Genomic DNA, 17,586 nt, shown 5'->3' on the forward strand with positions numbered 1-17,586 from the left:
AGTGTCTGAGGCTAGATTTGAACTCAGGTACTCCTGACTCCAGGGCTGGTGCTCTATCTACTGTGCCACCTAGCTCCCCCTATTTATATCTGTTTTACTGGTTACAAGTTACCAACTTAATAATTATCCCAATCTCATTTGAAAAACAAAAGATACAAGTGTCATTGTTTTGTGTTTTCCTGAATTATCTCATTATGCTCAAGATATGGCAAATATATGGGGTTGGTTTGAGTCCCATGTATTTGGATATGACTTGAATGTTTGCAGGAAGGGGAGGGACCGTCCACTCCCATTCATCTGCTGTACCTGGACCCTGAAGACACCAGGAAAAAAAGCCCTTTTTCAAATGGGCTCACACAAGAAGCCTTCACGAAGTGGCCACTTTTCACTCTGTCCTTCTTTGCCTCTCAACAGCCCAATCTTTCTGGCATATCAAGATGAGAATTGGTGGGAGGATGAGAGGAAACTGAAGATTTTTGGTTCTTTACGCAAACTTTAACAGCATTGAACTTCTGAAATTCCGGTGTCCCATTTAATTTGTGAGAACAGGAGGAAGTCCCAATCTTCGGGTGACTTTTAAAATCTGAGTCTTTGTTGTTTGTTAGCCCAACCCACAACACACACCTAAAAGTTCTATGTGGCAGATACTATAATTATTTTTATTTTTTAAAGTAAAAAATTTTTAATAAAATGAGATAGATGATGCATTTATTAAGAACACACATATGAAAAAAAACAAAAACAAAAAAATCCCCCAAGGGGGCAGCTAGGTGGCGCAGTGGATAGAGCACTGGTCCTAGAGTCAGGAGGACCTGAGTTCAAATCCGGCCTCAGACACTTAACACTTACTAGCTGTGTGACCCTGGGCAAGTCACTTAACCCCAACTGCCTCACCAAAAAAAACAAAACAAAACAAAACAAAAAAAGAACACACATATGGCGGGGGGGGGGGCGGCCTTACCCCCCATTGCCCTGCCCCCCCCCCAAAAAAAGAACACACATATGGGAACATAAATGATCAGAATGCACATGTGTGAGGGCAACTCCAGATACTCTGTTTATTGATGGCCATAAAATGCTTATCTGAAAATTTGGAGAAATTTAGAAGGTAGGTTCTTTAAGAATAGGGACAATTTTGTTCTTGTTTTTGTTTTTTTTTGTTTTTAATTCCCAAAATGTAGCTAGCATAGTGCCTTACTCAGAATAGAAGCTTTATAAATGTTTGTTGAATTGCATTTCATGACATCCCTTAAAATAAAGTAGGAAAGGGGGCAGCTAGGTGGCACAATGGATAAAGTGCTGGCCCTGGATTCAGGAGTACCTGAGTTCAAATGTCAGATACTTGACACTTACTATCTGTGTGACCCTGGGCAAGTCACTTAACCCTCATTGTCCTGCAAAAAAACAAAACAAAAACAAACCCCCAAGCCCCCCAAACAAACAAACAAAACAATAGGAAACACCAAGAAGGTGAGATCAAGTAGAAATTGCTGCTTTATGGAGTACATTTAGATCTGCTTAAGAAAAATAAATCTTTTTTTAACCTTATATTTATTTTTCCTTTTATTCTTTAAAATATTTTTCAGTTATCAGACATGAATTGCATCCTCCTTCCAACCTCACCCTCTCAAAAAGCAAAAAAGAACTCTTATAACAAATAAGCAAAATAAATTCCCATATTGGAAATGTCCAAAAATGTTGTGTCTCATTCTGTACATTAGTCAATCACCCCTCTGTCAGGATCTGGGCACTATTATTCATCACTGGTCATCATGAGTCACTCAGGTTCACCACTTGAGAATCATAGTAGATTTGTCGCTTTTGATCATCCTCACATTCAATCAGTTACCAAGTTGAGAAGAATTTGGAATAATTAAGAGAGTGCTGGACTTAGATTCAGCAAGACCTGGGATCAGATCCAGACTCTGATATTTCACAGATGTGTGACCAGGAACAAGTCACTTGATTTCTCCAAGACTCAGTTCCCTCATTTGTAAAATGCCAGGGTTGAAAATGATGGCCTCTAAGGTCTCTTCCAGCTTTAAATTTTATTCTTGTTGTTTTGTTTTTTTAAAGTGAGGCAATTGGAGTTAAGTGACTTGCTCAGGGTCACACATCTAGTAAGTGTTAAGTGTCTGAGGCCGAATTTGAATTCAGGTCCTCCTGAATCCAGGGCTGGTGCTTTATCCACTGTGCCACCTAGCTGCCCCTAAATTTGATTCTTACTTAGCCCTTAGTCACTGAATGGGTGTTGCCTCAGACAAACGGAGACCCGGGGAAGACCTTAATTTAGAAAGGCTGAGGTCACTGCATCCTGGGCCATCCCCATTTGTCTTGACTTTTGTCTTGCCACTGGACTCTGATGACTCTGGAGGAGAAAGTGAGGCTGATGGCTTTGTGCAGCTCTGCCTCTCTTAATTCCAATTCACTCCCAAGTCAAGACATCCCCCTCGTGATGTCATTGCTTCTCTCCTAAAACAAAGGACAAACAAATTTATGATCCTAGCAATTCTACTTAGGATCATAGTTCTGGGGCTATAAAGGGACCTGAAGGACAACCTAAGCAACCTCTTCATTTTATAGATGGGGAAAACTGAAGCCCAGAGAGGTCTTATACCCTACTTACCCTAGAACTTCCATCTAGTTCATCCTTTCCACTCACCTGGCCACCATCCTATTTTCTGCCCTCGTTAGCTCTTGCTGAGAATATTGCTTTCCTCTCCCTAGTTTCTCTCCTCTACAATTCATCCTCCATATAGCTGAAAAATTAATATTCCTGAAGTGCAGATCTAAGATTCCTGAAGAAACCTCAGTGGCTTTCTATTACTTTTTTTTTTTTTAAGGCAATGGGGGTTAAGTGACTTGCCCAGGGTCACACAGCTTCTATTGCTTTTAAAAATAAAATGCAAATTCCTTTGGCTTTTAAAACTCTTTGAAATTTAGCTCCAACTTTTTTTTTTCCCTAGACTGATCTTTATATCCTCCTCACACATTTATGGTCCATTTAAACTGGGGTATTTCTTAGTCCTACATATAATATTTCATTTCCTTATTCATCTATCCAACCATTCATTCATTCATTCACTCATTCCTTCCTCTATGTTTTCAGATAGGCTGCTGTCTCCTATGCCTGGGACACTCTTCTTCCTCACTTCTGCCTCTTAGAATCTCTGGCTTCCTTCAGATCACACCTTCTAGATGAGACCTTTATTTATCTTTCCAACTATTAGTATTTTCTGTGTCCCTCTAAATTATTTTTATATTTATTATGTGTATATTTTATATGTATTTATCGGGACTTGTGTGGCTTTCCCTCTAGTAGAATATAAACACCTTGAGCTCAGGGATTGTTCTATTTTTGTCTTGTTATTAGCAGCTGCTTCAATATTTGGTATATAGTAAGCACTCAATAAATTGTGATTACACTGGAACATTCATGAGGGATACCCTGACTTGTCCAGTTCTTGGTAAAATTGGTAAGGAGGTAAAATTGTCTTGAAGTATGTACTGTTTTTTTTTTTTTTTTTGAGGCAATTGGGGTTAACTGACTTGCCCAGGGTCACATAGCTAGTAAGTGTCAAGTGTCTGAGGCTGGATTTGAACTCAGGTCCTCCTGACTCCAGGGCCAGTGCTCTATTCACTGTGCCACCCTGTCTCAGTACTCTTTCATTCTTTGCATGAAGAGCATGGAAAGAAAAGATTTTGAGAGGCATTAACCAGTATCAAATATCTGTATGTCATTTACAAATGAGGCAATGCGTATAAAAGGGATAAGGTACTATATACATAAAATATTTTTATTTACAGCTCCAACTTTACTGTTTTCTTTTTTTCAAATATATTTTTATTGTTTTTGTTTTTATGTTTTTTTAAATTCTGGCATTTTCTTCAAATTGAAATGATTATTTTTGCTCTTGTTTTTCTTTTTCTTTTTTCCTCCTTTTCTTCCTGCCCCTCTACCATATTTAATAAACCTACATCCCTCAGATACCTTCAAAGCATAGAAAATTAAGGGAGGAGAGAATAGGATGAAGAAAGCTACCAGAAACCATTCCCCTGCTGACCCCAGGGTCTCAGCACCATTTGGATGGGTCAGGAGCACTAAGGCAGGCTATTTATTTGTAGAAACAAAAAGGAGATGTTTTCTCTTCCTTTCATCCAAGGAATAAAACACTTGCAATCGTCTACTGTTTTATCTTAGGATGTAATTTTTTTTTCCTTCCAGGCGTCTAACCCGGGGCAATTTGAGAATGACAGTGACGTGTTATGGCAGCGAGGACACGTCCCAGAATCTGTCGTCTGTCATGGGCGAGTAGGAATTAACACGGACGCTCCTGATGAAGCCCTGGTTGTCTGTGGCAATATGAAAGTGATGGGGACAGTCATGCATCCGTCTGACAGCCGGGCAAAACAGAATATCCAAGAGGTGAGGGTGATGTGGGGTCAGGGCAGCTCCACTGATGTGTCAGTGGAGGCTGCTGGGTCACCGAGTCCCTGACACTCTGACACTCTAGAAAGCCTCTTTAAACTCAATGCCTTTTTGTTCTGGCTGTTGGCTTGAGAAGAACACACTGTTTAAAAACAGTTAAGTGTTGGGGATTGGAGAGACATCTGTGTTGAAAATCAGAAAGCTTGTCCCACTTTGGTGTAAACAAGGACTCTGCTTCTGGTTTGAGTGGCAGTGACAGTGAACAATGACACTGTAGCAGAGAATTCTGCAGGGAGAAACTTTTGGATTACTTTGGGCAGCTTACTGACCAAGCCCGAACCTAGGGCTTTTTAGAGGGGGGCGAGAGTTGCAGGGAATGATATAGAGGTAACATGACATGGCAGATGAGAGTCAGGACAGCCTGGGTTCAAATTCTATCTCACACATTTACTAGATAACCCTGGGTATGTCACTTAATAATAATAGCTAACATTTATATGTGCTAAGCACTTTATAATTATTATCTAATTTGATCTTCACTACAACCCTGGGAGGAAAGTACTATTATTATCCCCATTTTACAGATGAGGAAAGTGAGGCAAACAGAGAATCTTCCTAAGACAATTCAAATGGAAGTGATTCAGTTTCCTGGCATGGCGCTGGTAGGTCTCCCACACATACGACAATGAGGTCAGCACAACAGCTCTGTAGACCTTCAGTTCGGTAGGCAGCCTAATAGCTCTCTTCTCCCACACTTTCCTTTGGAGCCACATGGCAAGATAAGGTACAAGACACTGAGGTCCTTTCTCAAGCTGAACTGTCAAGCATTCAAACTATACTGCAGAGGGTGCAACTCTGAAAGGCTGGCTGTATTGTTCAAATGCCAAATGTATGTTTGCCTGAAAGACTGTTTTATGGAGAACTCACACAAGGTTCATTAACATGAAGGTCAGAGGAAGAGAGACAAGGACACTTACAAGGTCTCTCTGAAGAACTTTGAGACTGATTATGAGACACGGGAGGCACTGGCACAGGACTACCCAGCATGGCATCCCTCATCAAAGAAGATCTTGTGCTCTTTGAGTAAAGCAGAATTGCAATAGCTCCAAAAAAAATGTGAGATGTACAAAGTTAGAGACATCTCAGCTTCAACTGTTCATATGGACTATTCGTGCCCAACCCCGAGGTAGGGCTCTTATTGGTCTGATCAGCCACAGTCAGACATACTGTACATTGACCTTGACATAGGGATATCATTTTGGTACTCTGAGTACTAAGGACAGCAACCAACCATTTCTGTCAAGGGTACCGCCATCTTTCCAGTGACCCATGCTCACAACCTTGGTGAACCTTGGTGTCATCCTTGACTTTTCACTCTTGGTCATCTTTATATCCAGTGGGTTGCCGACTCTCATCCTTTCTGTCTTCATAACAGTTCGCACACCTGGCCCCCTTCTCACCATTCACACAGCTGCCATTTTATCATCTCTTACTCAGATTATTGCAAAAACTGCATATTCTTTCTGCTTCACGTTTCCATTGACTCTCATCCATTTTCCCTGTAGCTGCCAAAGCATTTCATCTCCAAACTCAAGAAACCCCAGTGGCTTCATATTACCCCAAAGAGCAAATATAAGTAAGGCCTGTTGCTTATCCTATTCAAAGTTCTTCACAATCTGGACTGTTTGGGGCAGCTAGGTGGCACAGTGGATAAAGCACTGGCCCTGGATTCAGGAGGACCTGAGTTCAAATCTAGATTCAGATACTTGACACTTACTAGCTGTGTGGCCCTGGGCAAGTCACTTAACCCTCATTGCCCTGAAAACAAACAAACAAACAAACAATCTGGACTGTTCATGCTTTTCCAGTCTTCTTATATTTTACTCTCTTCTACATCCTCTTTAATTCAGTGACATGTCTCCACCATTTCCCATCTCAGTGTCCTCACATAGGACTGCTCCCCCTCCTTACCTCTTCTCCAAATCCCTGAATTCCTTCAACACTTAGCCTCAGTGCCGCTTTCTGTAGGAAGGCTTTCCAACCATCAGAGCTGCTGTTCCCCTCCCTGCTTATCTTCCACCTCCTCTTTATGAATCTTTGTTTGTTTTTATTTTTGTTTTTGGTGAGGCAATTGGGGTTAGGTGACTTGCCCAGGGTCACACAGTCAGTAAGTGTTAAGTGTCTGAGGCTGGATTGGAGCTCAGGTCCTCCCGACTCCAGGGCTGGTGCTCTATCCACTGTGCCACCTAGCTGCCCCCTTCTCTTTATGTATCTTACGTGTATCTCTTTATTGATATACTGGATTCCCCCATTAGAATGTTAATTACCTAAAGGCCAAGGGCTGCTTTGGCCTTTCTTTGTATCTTTAGTACTTTGCAAAACAGTCCATAGTGCTTAAAAATTGCATGTTGAGTGACTGTCCAAGAAGTCTTGGACCAAGGTTCACTCTTCTGTAGGCTAGTCAAATTGACTGGGGATCTCCTTGATCAACTTTTCACACTAGTATAGGGAATTGTGATTGTAATCTAAAATCTACTAGGCTACTCTTGGCCTTCTTACACCCATTATTTTTTCCCTCTGACCCTCTTTTCTCTCCTTTCCACCCTCCCTACCTCAACTTGTCTTCCATTTCCTTATTCTTCTTCCTCTTGGCTTTCTTGTCCAAAGTGGTAGAACTGAATTCTTTGTTTTAAAATTGACCTTTGGCTACTATAGTCTTATCAAGTTACTTCTGAGGCTTCTTCTGCATTGTACCTGTGTGGGCCAAATTTAATATATGGAGAGTTAATTGTGTGGCTCGCCTTAATACTGGGGTCCTGGAAATAATGAGGGGCCTCTAGGTTCAAAGCTATCTCCCCTCCAAACTGCCTTTTTAGATATTTCTCCCAGACCAATAAGAAAGGAGCCCAACAGCCTTTGTTCCACAAATGAATCAGGTTTTATTAATGGGAATAAAGTAAACAGCAAAGGTGAAATTAATAAAATCAAAGACAAGGTCCCTCCCACTCCCTGGGAGAAATATCCAAAAAGGCAGTTTGGAGGGGAGGTAGCTTTGAACTTAGAGGTCCCTCATTATTTCCAGGACCCCAATATTATGGCGAGCCAAGGGAATAGGGGAAAAGAAATACAGATAATCCTCCTAACTCTAACCTAAGTCTATTCAAAAGAGCAGAATTCATATGTTAACTTACCACCTGGAGCTCATAGCTTCAGTGGAAAAAACAGCTTACAGCCAGGCCTGAAGGATTTGTGTGCTGCTGCTGCTGTTCACGCCACCAGGAGGAAAAAAAGACTCCAGAAGAGAGCTAGCTCCCCTCAGCGAGCATTTACTCTTCCTCCCCCAAAAGGAGAGGTCCTTCAAAACTGCCTGTGGAGAGTGGTTTCTCCTGCTGACATCAGCAGCATACGTCACTTCAGGGCAGGCCAGGTGTGGCCCCTCCCAATGAGTCAGCCAGATTTTAGTAATCTTACCACAGTACCCCTGTCCTGAAAACTCCCCCTCTATGTACCATCCAACCCAGAACTTAGGAAACCTCCTCCAAGAAGCTTTTCTTGAATAAATGGTGATTTCCATCCAACACTATCTTGCCTAAACATGCAAACTCTTGTGTTTCCTTCATCACCACCACTCATTCTCTGGTTTGCATACATATGTATGTGTATGTGTATGTGTATGTGTATGTGTATGTGTATGTGTATGTGTATGTGTATGTGTATGTGTATGTGTATGTGCATGTGCATATGATGTCTATGTCTAAGTGTATGTATATGATGTATATGTATGTGTACATGAAGTCTATGTGTATGCACACACATATGTATATGTACATGCACATGCACATATACCTACACATATGAAATATATACATACAGGTATATTGTCTATATGAATATGTTTTCTGTGTATGCATGTTGTTTATACACATGCATAAAGGCACCATATAGATATTAATGCTATACATATTTATAATCATACATACATTGTATAGATATATACATACATATATTTGTATTATTTGCATACAAGCATATTTGTATATATGGTATGTACATTTGTATCATATTAGTGATCAATTAATAAATTAAGTATATTGTTTATATATGGATATATAATATGTTTATGTAAACAAAAACTATATCACAGGTAGTTTTTTTTTTGGGGGGGCAGGGCAATGGGCGTTAAGTGACTTGCCCAGGGTCACACAGCTAGTAAGTGTCAAGTGTCTGAGGTCAGATTTGAACTCAGGTACTCCTGAATCCAGGGCTAGTGCTTTATTCACTGCTCCACCTAGCCGCACCCAGGTAGTATTAATATAAACAATGTCACATATAGTTTAATTCATTGATTACTTGATTACGAATAAGCATATTTTTCATGTGCCCTAGAAACCATGTCTATAAGATGCACTTTTAAATTCTAGTGCTCATCCCAAAGACATCCTCAAAGAAAGAAAAAGACCTATTTGTACAAAAATATTTAGAGCAGCTCTTTTTATAGTGGCTAAGAATTGCAAATCAAAAGAATGCCCATCAATTGGGGAATGGCTAAACAAGATGTGGTATATGATGGTGATGGAATATTATTATGCTATAAGAAATGACAAGCAGGATGATTTCAGAAAGGCATGGAAAGACTTGTATGAACTAATGTATAGTGAAGTGAGCAGAACCAGGAGAACCTTGTGCACAGTGACATCAATATTGTTTGATGAAGAACTGTGAATGACTTAACTATTCTCAGCAATACAATGATCCAAGACAATCCCAAAGGACTATGTTTTACAGCCTTGCTTTTTTGTTTGTTTGTTTGTTTTTGTTTTTGTTTTTTATTTTTTGCGGGGCAATAGGGATTAAGTGACTTGCCCAGGGTCACACAGCTAGTAAGTGTCGAGTGTCTGAGGCCGGATTTGAACTCAGGTCCTCCTGAATCCAGGGCCGGTGCTTTATCCACTGTGCCACCTAGCCGTCCCGCCAAAGGACTATTGATGAAACATACTCTCCACCGCCAAAGAAAGAACTGATATTGATGGAACATAGACTAAAGCTTGCTATTTATCACTTTCATTTTTTCTTCTTTTTTTCAAGTTTTCTTATACAAAATTACTAACATGGTAATGTTTTGCATAATTGCACATGTATAACCTATATCTGACTGCTTACTGCCTCAGGGTAGGGGGAGGGAAGGGAAGGAAGGAGGGATAAAATTTGGAACTCAAAACTCTAAATAAAAATGTTTATTATTTAAAAAAAAGAACTAAGGATAAACAAGTACTTTACAAGTGGGAATTTTTACCCTTAATTTTATTCATATCATTCATGTGTAGCATAGTGCTTAATAAATACTTGATTCATTGATTGAAAAAATAAATCCCAGTGCTTACCTGGAGAAGTACTTAGTAAGTGCTCTGGACCACAATGATGATGGGTCTACATCATAAAGGAAATAATGCTGGACTTGGAGTCAGAGGCCCTGGATTCACTTTATAGGATCATGGAATCATAGATTTGGAATTGGAAGAGACATCATAGGCCATCTAATACAACCCCTTAACTTTACAGATAGGGAAACTGAGGCTCACAAAGGGTAAGGGACTTGCCCATTTCACTGGTAGTTGTAAGGGACAAAGGCAAGATTTAAAACCAGGTCCTGACTCCAAAGGCAATGCTTTTTCCAGAATCCTGACATTTCCTGCCTGGGTGACTTTGGGCATGTCACTTAATTTCTCTGAACCTCAGTTTCCTTATTTGTATATTGAGGGGGTTAGACTGGTTGACCTCTACCATCCCTCGGCTCTAAATCTACAAACTCATAACTAGTTTTTGACTTGTTTTCTTTTTCCCTAACTACATAAAGGAGCTAAAACTTCCTACATGCTCTGGGAGGTTGAATATTAATGAGCTAGAACATATACATGAGTGATACAAATGCCTTGCTTTTTAGGGAGGTTTGATTACTAGGGTTCAAGACTGACTGGCTTTTGGATAAACTACTGCAAAACATAGTTGCTTAAGAAGTTACCATGCCAGGGGCAGCTAGGTGGCACAGTGGATAAAGCACTGGCCCTGGATTCAGGAGGAACCGCGTTCAAATCTGGCTTCAGACACTTGACACTTACTAGCTGTGTGACCCTGGGCAAGTGACTTAACCCTCATTGCCCAGCAAAAAAAAAAAAAAGAAGTTACCATGCCACTCTGTAACCCAAAATGAATGTCTATGGGGTCTTTCCTTGATCTGATGTATGCCCATCACTCAAGATGGCCCAGGAACCATTGCAGAAAGTCACCAAAGGAACTTTCTGCATGATAAATTATGAGAGAACTCTGTTTTCAGACTGGCTCAGTTTCAGCATTCACATCCAAGAAACCAAGGTGATGAAACCGATGAGGCTGAAATCTATGAAATCGAATCACTGGAAAATGAGGTCAAAAGATAGTGAAGAGCTAGCATACCTTCTCTAGCTCCAAGTTTCATCCTATATTGATGCTACATGGAGATAAGAAAGATTAAAGTCTTTTTAAACAAGTAAGGTGTGCACAGGAGCCAAGGATCAAGGAAGAAAGCAAGTGATAAAAATAAATCAGAAAGCAGAATTGGGTCAAAGGAAAACTAGGGATAGCAGGAGGTATGTCGCTCCAGTGATAAGCTCATGAACTTATCTGGATGTCTAAAACAGGGCTTGTTTGGGTCTTTCAGTTTTACTTTTCTTTTCTTTTCTTTTTTTTTGGGTGAGGCGATTGCCCAAGGTCACACAGCTAGTAAGTGTCAAGTGTTTGAGGCCGGATTTGAACCCAGGTCCTCATGACTCCAGGGCCAGTACTCTATCCACTGTGCCACCTAGCTGCCCCTAGTTTTACTTTTCTTAAAGTGGCTTGATACCTCTGTACATTCTGTCACTATAATGCTTTGATGTAAAGTGAAGGTTACAGACAAGATGGCCTAAGTTTGATTGACAGAGAGATCATTATGGAATGAAATGCTCCATGAAGGCTTTATGGAGGAAGAGAGAATTGAGCTATGTAAATGGGATAGTGAACTGATCTAACTTTGATGATAGGTGATGGGTTACTTTTTTTGTTAATCCATCACAAAGACATTTTTACCAGGTTGAAAAAGAGGCATAATTCTAGTATTGTGGATTGTTTTCAGTTTGTATATAACATCTTGGGTTGGCTTGGCCAATATTATTCATACAGAAAAAACCCAAATGGATGAAGAATGCCTATTGATCATTGTGATATGCAGTTAGATAAATGACCTCATCTGTAAGCATATATCTTGGATAAATGTTGCATATGAATAAGTTGGGTCCAAGATTAAATAGAAAATGAGAAGACTAGATTGCCTTTGGGGAAAAAGAAAAATTCTCATAATCACCCCAAATTCCTCCCTCAAAAACTTTTTTATGTCAATATTCTATTAGTATTTTTGAAGGACTGACTCATGGAACTTTTTTTTTTCCTGTTTAGAGTTTTATTTTCCAAATTACATGTAAAAACACATTTTGACATCAACTTTTTACAAATTTGTGTTCCAACTTCTCTTCCTCCCTCCCCCCCAAGAACTCAAGCAATTCAATATAAGTTATACATAAGTAGTCATGTAAAACATCTCCACGTTAGCCAGGTTGTGAGAGAAAATAGACAAAAACAAAACTTCAAATTAAGGAACTATCAAAAAAAATTATGCTTCAATCTGTTTTCAGTTACCATCAGTTCTTTCTCTGTAGATGAACTGCAATATTCATAAGTCCTTCAGAGTTATATTGGATCCTTGCATTGCTGAAAATAACTATGCCCTTCACAGCAGATTATCTTATACTATTGCTGTTATTTTGTATACAGTACATTCCACTCTGCTTCAGTTCATGTAGGTCTTTCCATGGAACTTTTAAAAATTGAATATGATCAGAGGGCAAAAGAAGAATGCATTGTGGGTATGAGCAGACTGCAACATATCACAGACAAGGAATTATGGAGAACTAGAATAAATGACATCACCGAAGAAATGTATGGGTGAAAAAGGTTTTAATGACATGGTGAGAGCAAGGGATAACTTATAGCAATGTGTGTGCCCCACTGGCAAGCTCTTGATGCCAAGAAAAAGGAAGACCCCAAGCATGTTGAGTGGCTCTCTTGGGATAAAGTATTGAGATCACATGACAGGAGTTACACAGAATGGGCAGGGATAGATGGTTTGTAATTTATATCCCTTGAAGGCACACTCATGTTGATGAGATCACTAATTCATTTGAGTACTAAAAGTATTATCCACATGCTATCTGGATCAGGTAGACATGTTTGTTTGCAAATGGTACCCTACAACCTTACAGGGACTTGCAACAACTCTCCCTAAACTTAGCAATCTATTTCCTTCTTAGAGTGAAGACCAACTTCAAAGAATAAAGGTATAAAGTAAGAGTCATGGGGAGTAGCTAGAGCTTTGCTCTGTGACATTTAAAGTTGAACTTCTTACCTAGTTTAGAGTTTGGTCAATTAATGGAAGTCACTGACGTGAACCCTTGAGATGGCTTCTTCTGAAGTACAACAAATCTAAGGGTAAAAGTAATTTAAAAAACCGTTTGGACTCAGTAAAAAGTAATTTATATACCAACCATCTTACTCTTCCCAGAAAGTCCATAGCATTGACTTGAATAAAAAATATCTTAACATATGAAAACTGATGGTCATTTTCAATTAAATTAGGTTGACACAAATGAACAGCTTCGAAGAATAAACAGAATGAGAATTGTCGAATATGACTACAAACCAGAATTTGCATCTGTAATGGGAATAAACAGTACTCATCAAACAGGTACTCAGCCAAGTTTCTTTCCCTCTCTACCCAATCTCTATTCTACTTAGTCTTTTTGGTTTTGATTCCATTCTATTTTGGATTTCTGTGCTATGGTAATTGAGGTTATACCGATATATCATTCTGTGCTTTGAGAAATACACAAGGTTCTGGAATGGGAAGAGTTAAGAATTTCATTGTACTCAGTTCAAACCACACAGGGGCCACATGGAGTTTTTGAATGGATGGTTCCTTTTTACTTGTAAATCTAGAGGAAGAAAAACTGTTTCAAGGTCTAGTCTTTTTTGTTTATACTTTCATGGCTAATAGGTCTTTGAACTCTATGTTCTAAGGCAGTGTGAGTCTTTGGAGGGGTAGGTAGGAAAAAGAGAGAGGGGACCCATATAGAGGTAGACTACTTCTTCAGTCTAAAGAACAGTAGTAGTGCTTGGCGGTACTAGGGGTTAAAGTAGACTATGAGTTAATTCACCTTTCTATAATGTTGGTGGGCATTTCTCTGGTAGGGGACATGAACCAATCCAACCTTGACGATAGGTGGTAGATTTTTAAAAAATTCTGTCATTGTGAAGATATTTCTATCAGATTATAAAATATCCATTAGTGACTCAGTGATGGTATGCCAGAAATGTGAAGAAACTGTGTACTGTCATTTGTATTCTGGTACTGTGTATACCTGGTACTGTGAATGTATTTTCAGTTTCTGTATAAAGTCTTGGGTTGGATTGGTTAAGATTATGCACACAGAGAAAGCCTAGTGAATAAAGAATGCCTACTGACCAGACTATGGAATATATAGTTAGACAGGTGAACTCATTCTTCCATTCGTATCTTGGATAAATATTGCAAATGAATTATGAGTTGGGTCCAAGATTGAAAAAGAGAGGAAGGAATATGAAAAATTCTCTTAACAACCCCAAATTTCTCCCTGAAACAATGACTTTTAAATTTTAGAATTCTGCCAGTGTTTTTGTGTACTATGATGTAGTGGTCAAGTTAATCAGTAGGGAAGTGGGTGCCATCATGATAATCATGGTGGCAAAGATACTGAGATTACAAATTCAAATGTATTCTAGTGGATTTTTTTTTGCATTAGGACAAGTAGAGGCAGAGTTTAGAATAGGAGAATGACGTAAAAGGAAGAGATTAAGCTCTCCTTTCCCTTTTTCCTTCCTCTCTCCTAGTTTTGTCCCTCCACCCCAATAGAGCTGGTGGGTCAAGCTGGAGACTAGCCAGCCTCTTTTCCAGCTAGGGTGTGCCTGTTTCTTCACACAGACCTTTCAGTTAGAGAGAGAGAAAGGAAGTAAGCTGATGCCAGTCTGCTTTATATCTCTATAAAGGCATTTTGTGGCATTTGCTCACTTCTTTCCCACAGAAAGCCCCTTTCCATGATCATGCCACTGATTCATGGTAGAAATTTCCTTAACCCAAATTTTAGGATTACAGAAAAAAAAGCTTAATTATGGATATGTCAATAATACTTATTACCTGAATTGCTTTTTGAAGGATATGAAAGTAGGCTCAGTTTCTCCCCTTTTTTCTACAAAAGAGTGCTGATTCTGGAGTCAGAGGTCCTGAGTTTGAATCTCACCTGGGATGCTTACTACTTGTGTGATTTGGGGCAAATCAATTAACCTCTCCAGCCTCAGTTTCCTTATTTGTAAAAAGAAGGATTTGGAGTATACAATTGTAAAGATCGAGAATTAGAAGACAGCTTATAAATCATAAAATCCAAAGTGCTCTGGAAACTGAGGTTAAAGGACTTATCTAGGGTTGTGGTTACTAAAATACGTAGAATCACAGCTATTAAGTGCTTGAGATGGGATTCTAACCTTAGTTTTCCTGATTATAAATACGGTGGTCTCTTCACTATGCCCTGATACATCTCATACCCCAAACAATCTCAGAAGTTCCTTCCTCCTCTGGTTCTATGACCCCAGGATCTTACAACTCCTCAGCCCAGGGGTATACTATGTCTCCAGGTTCCCCCAAATCAGAAGTGGCATCGAACAGTAGCATGAGTCCTGGACTGGGAGTCAGAGACCTTGGTTCCACTACTGCCTATTACTTTCTACCCAGAGACCACTTGATCTGTAGGATTCAAGCTTCTGCATGTGTAAAATGAGGGGTTGGTGTAGATGATCAGTAAGGTCCCTTTCAGCACTAAATCTTTGCACCAACTTTTCTGTTAATATACAGGGTTTCCCAAAAGTCTTAGTGCAGCTAAAGCGGTCATAATAAGCCCAAGTCGTTCAGCTTAAACTGCACTAAGACTTTTGGGACACTCTGTATATTAACCATGAAAGTGTTTTGTGGCTAAATGAGTTTCAGAAATGGCACTAAGGCAAGAGAGAATCATTAAAGGTATAAGACCGGGGCAATGAGATGATGAAAGGCATCTGAGGATCATTGATTTAGAGCTAGAAGGGACTTTTTGAGCTGTTTAGTCTCGTTCCTATAATATAGGTAGATTCATCTAGCTAAGAAGATAGAGAAAAGTCCCCATGAACATTGCAAATGTTCACACCTAGCAGGCTTTCATGTGTGGCTCTTCAGAGGCTGAGAGAAACTATGTCCCAGGTAGTGAAGTGGATAGAGGACCAGGCCTGGGGTTAGGAAGACCATAGTTCAAATCCAGCCTTAGACATTATCTGTTTGACCCTAGGCCAGTCACTTAACCTTTATTTGCCTCAGTTTCCTCATCTGTAAAATGAGGAGAATAATACGCCTACCTCCCAAGGTTGTTGGGAGGATCAGATGAGATGTAAAGTCTAGGTGTTTTATGTTGTTGTTCAGTTGTGTCCAACTCTTGGTGACTCCATTTGGGGTTTTCTTGGCAAAGACATTGGGGTAGTTTGCCATTTCTTTCTCCAGCTCATTTTACAGATGAGGAAACTGAGGCAAACAGGGTTACATGACTTGCCCATGGTCACACAGCTAGTAAGTGTCTGAGGTTAGATTTGAACTCACAAAGATGAGTCTTCCTCACTCCAGGACTTCATGAGTTCAAATCCTGCCTATATAAATGTGATCCATCACAATAATAATAATTATCATTATCATCATCCTTTTGCCCCAGCCTAGTCTAGGTTCTTCCTGTGGGGAAGACAGATTTATTTCACTACACCTGAATGAGATAGGGGAATCAGCAATCCAAAGAATATGCATGAGAATGTTGGCATTTTTACCCATTGAGAAACAGAACTGTACTCTCTCTGTGGGGTTTATCTCTCACTCCTTCACTCTGGGGAATGGCATATGTATTTACAGATTTCAGTTTAGACTACAGTAGTAAAGAGTTACACTTTTCTTTCCATTTATTTTTAGAGTATTTAATATCTGTAAATCTGTTTTCCATCCCATCTTGGGCTCTATACAGGGATATTCCGTTGCATGTTTAACCATTGGCTCTCTGAAAAAAAATACATAAAATTTAATCTGCTTCACTGCCATTTTCTCCATCACTTTCTTAAGACTAAGCAATCAATAAATAATAAATCAAGCCTTGATTTGTAGAATTTACAGATTTCCGGGTGTTAATGCTCAGACTAAAAATTTAATAAGCTGAATCCAGCTCACCCCTGGCCTAGTGTGTACTTCAGGGAATTCACTTCTCAAGATCCTAAGTGTAATTAAACTTGATGTTTTGTTTTGTTTTCTGTAAACAGGAATGATAGCCCAAGAGGTACAAGAAGTCTTACCCAGGGCAGTCAGAGAAGTTGGTGATATTACATGTGAAAATGGAGACAAGTTGGATAACTTCCTCATGGTTGATAAGGTAATTATCAACAAATAAATATACTCTGTGTGTGTGTGTGTGTGTGTGTGTGTGTGTGTGTGTGTGTGTGTGTGTGTGTGTAGGCAATTGGTGTTAAAATGACTTGCCCAGGGCCACATAGCTAGTAAATATCTGAGGCTAGGTTTGAACTCAGGTCCTCCTGACTCTATGTCTGGTGCTCTATCTGCTGTACCACCTAGCTAGCTGCCCCAATAAATATGCTTTTATGAAAGCTGATATATCATGGTGGAAGGGACATTTGTTTTGGAGTTAGAAAACCTGGGTCTCTAATAAAAAACCGAGGAAAATTCCAGTAGGTTCACACCAACTCTTCTACATGGATGTTGGTCAGTGCATTGCTAAAGGGCATTGCTATTTCTAAAAAGCAGCAAAACCCAACGAATAAATCAAAGTAGTTTGGAGTTTCATGAGAACCATCCTTCATAATCAGTTATAGTCACTTCATTCTCCTGACCTCAGTTTCCTTATTTGTAAAATGAAACAGTTGGACTTGATGGCTGAGGTCCCTCCCAGCTTTATATCTGTGGTCCTATAAACTATTCTGGGATG

The 17,586-nt window shown here is 39.6% G+C and overlaps 1 protein-coding gene across 1 annotated transcript in view; it reads left to right on the plus strand.

Moving 5' to 3' along the window:
• Positions 1-17,586, plus strand: part of MYRFL (myelin regulatory factor like) — a 150,272-nt gene that overhangs the window by 59,833 nt on the left and 72,853 nt on the right. The window contains exons 12-14 of the mRNA XM_043967689.1: positions 4,226-4,426; positions 13,133-13,241; positions 16,907-17,016. Coding sequence (XP_043823624.1) covers positions 4,226-4,426; positions 13,133-13,241; positions 16,907-17,016 — 420 coding nt within the window. The remainder of the gene's footprint in view (positions 1-4,225; positions 4,427-13,132; positions 13,242-16,906; positions 17,017-17,586) is intronic.

This window comes from Dromiciops gliroides, chromosome 5 (genome assembly GCF_019393635.1).
Source record: "Dromiciops gliroides isolate mDroGli1 chromosome 5, mDroGli1.pri, whole genome shotgun sequence".
Taxonomy (NCBI): domain Eukaryota; kingdom Metazoa; phylum Chordata; class Mammalia; order Microbiotheria; family Microbiotheriidae; genus Dromiciops; species Dromiciops gliroides.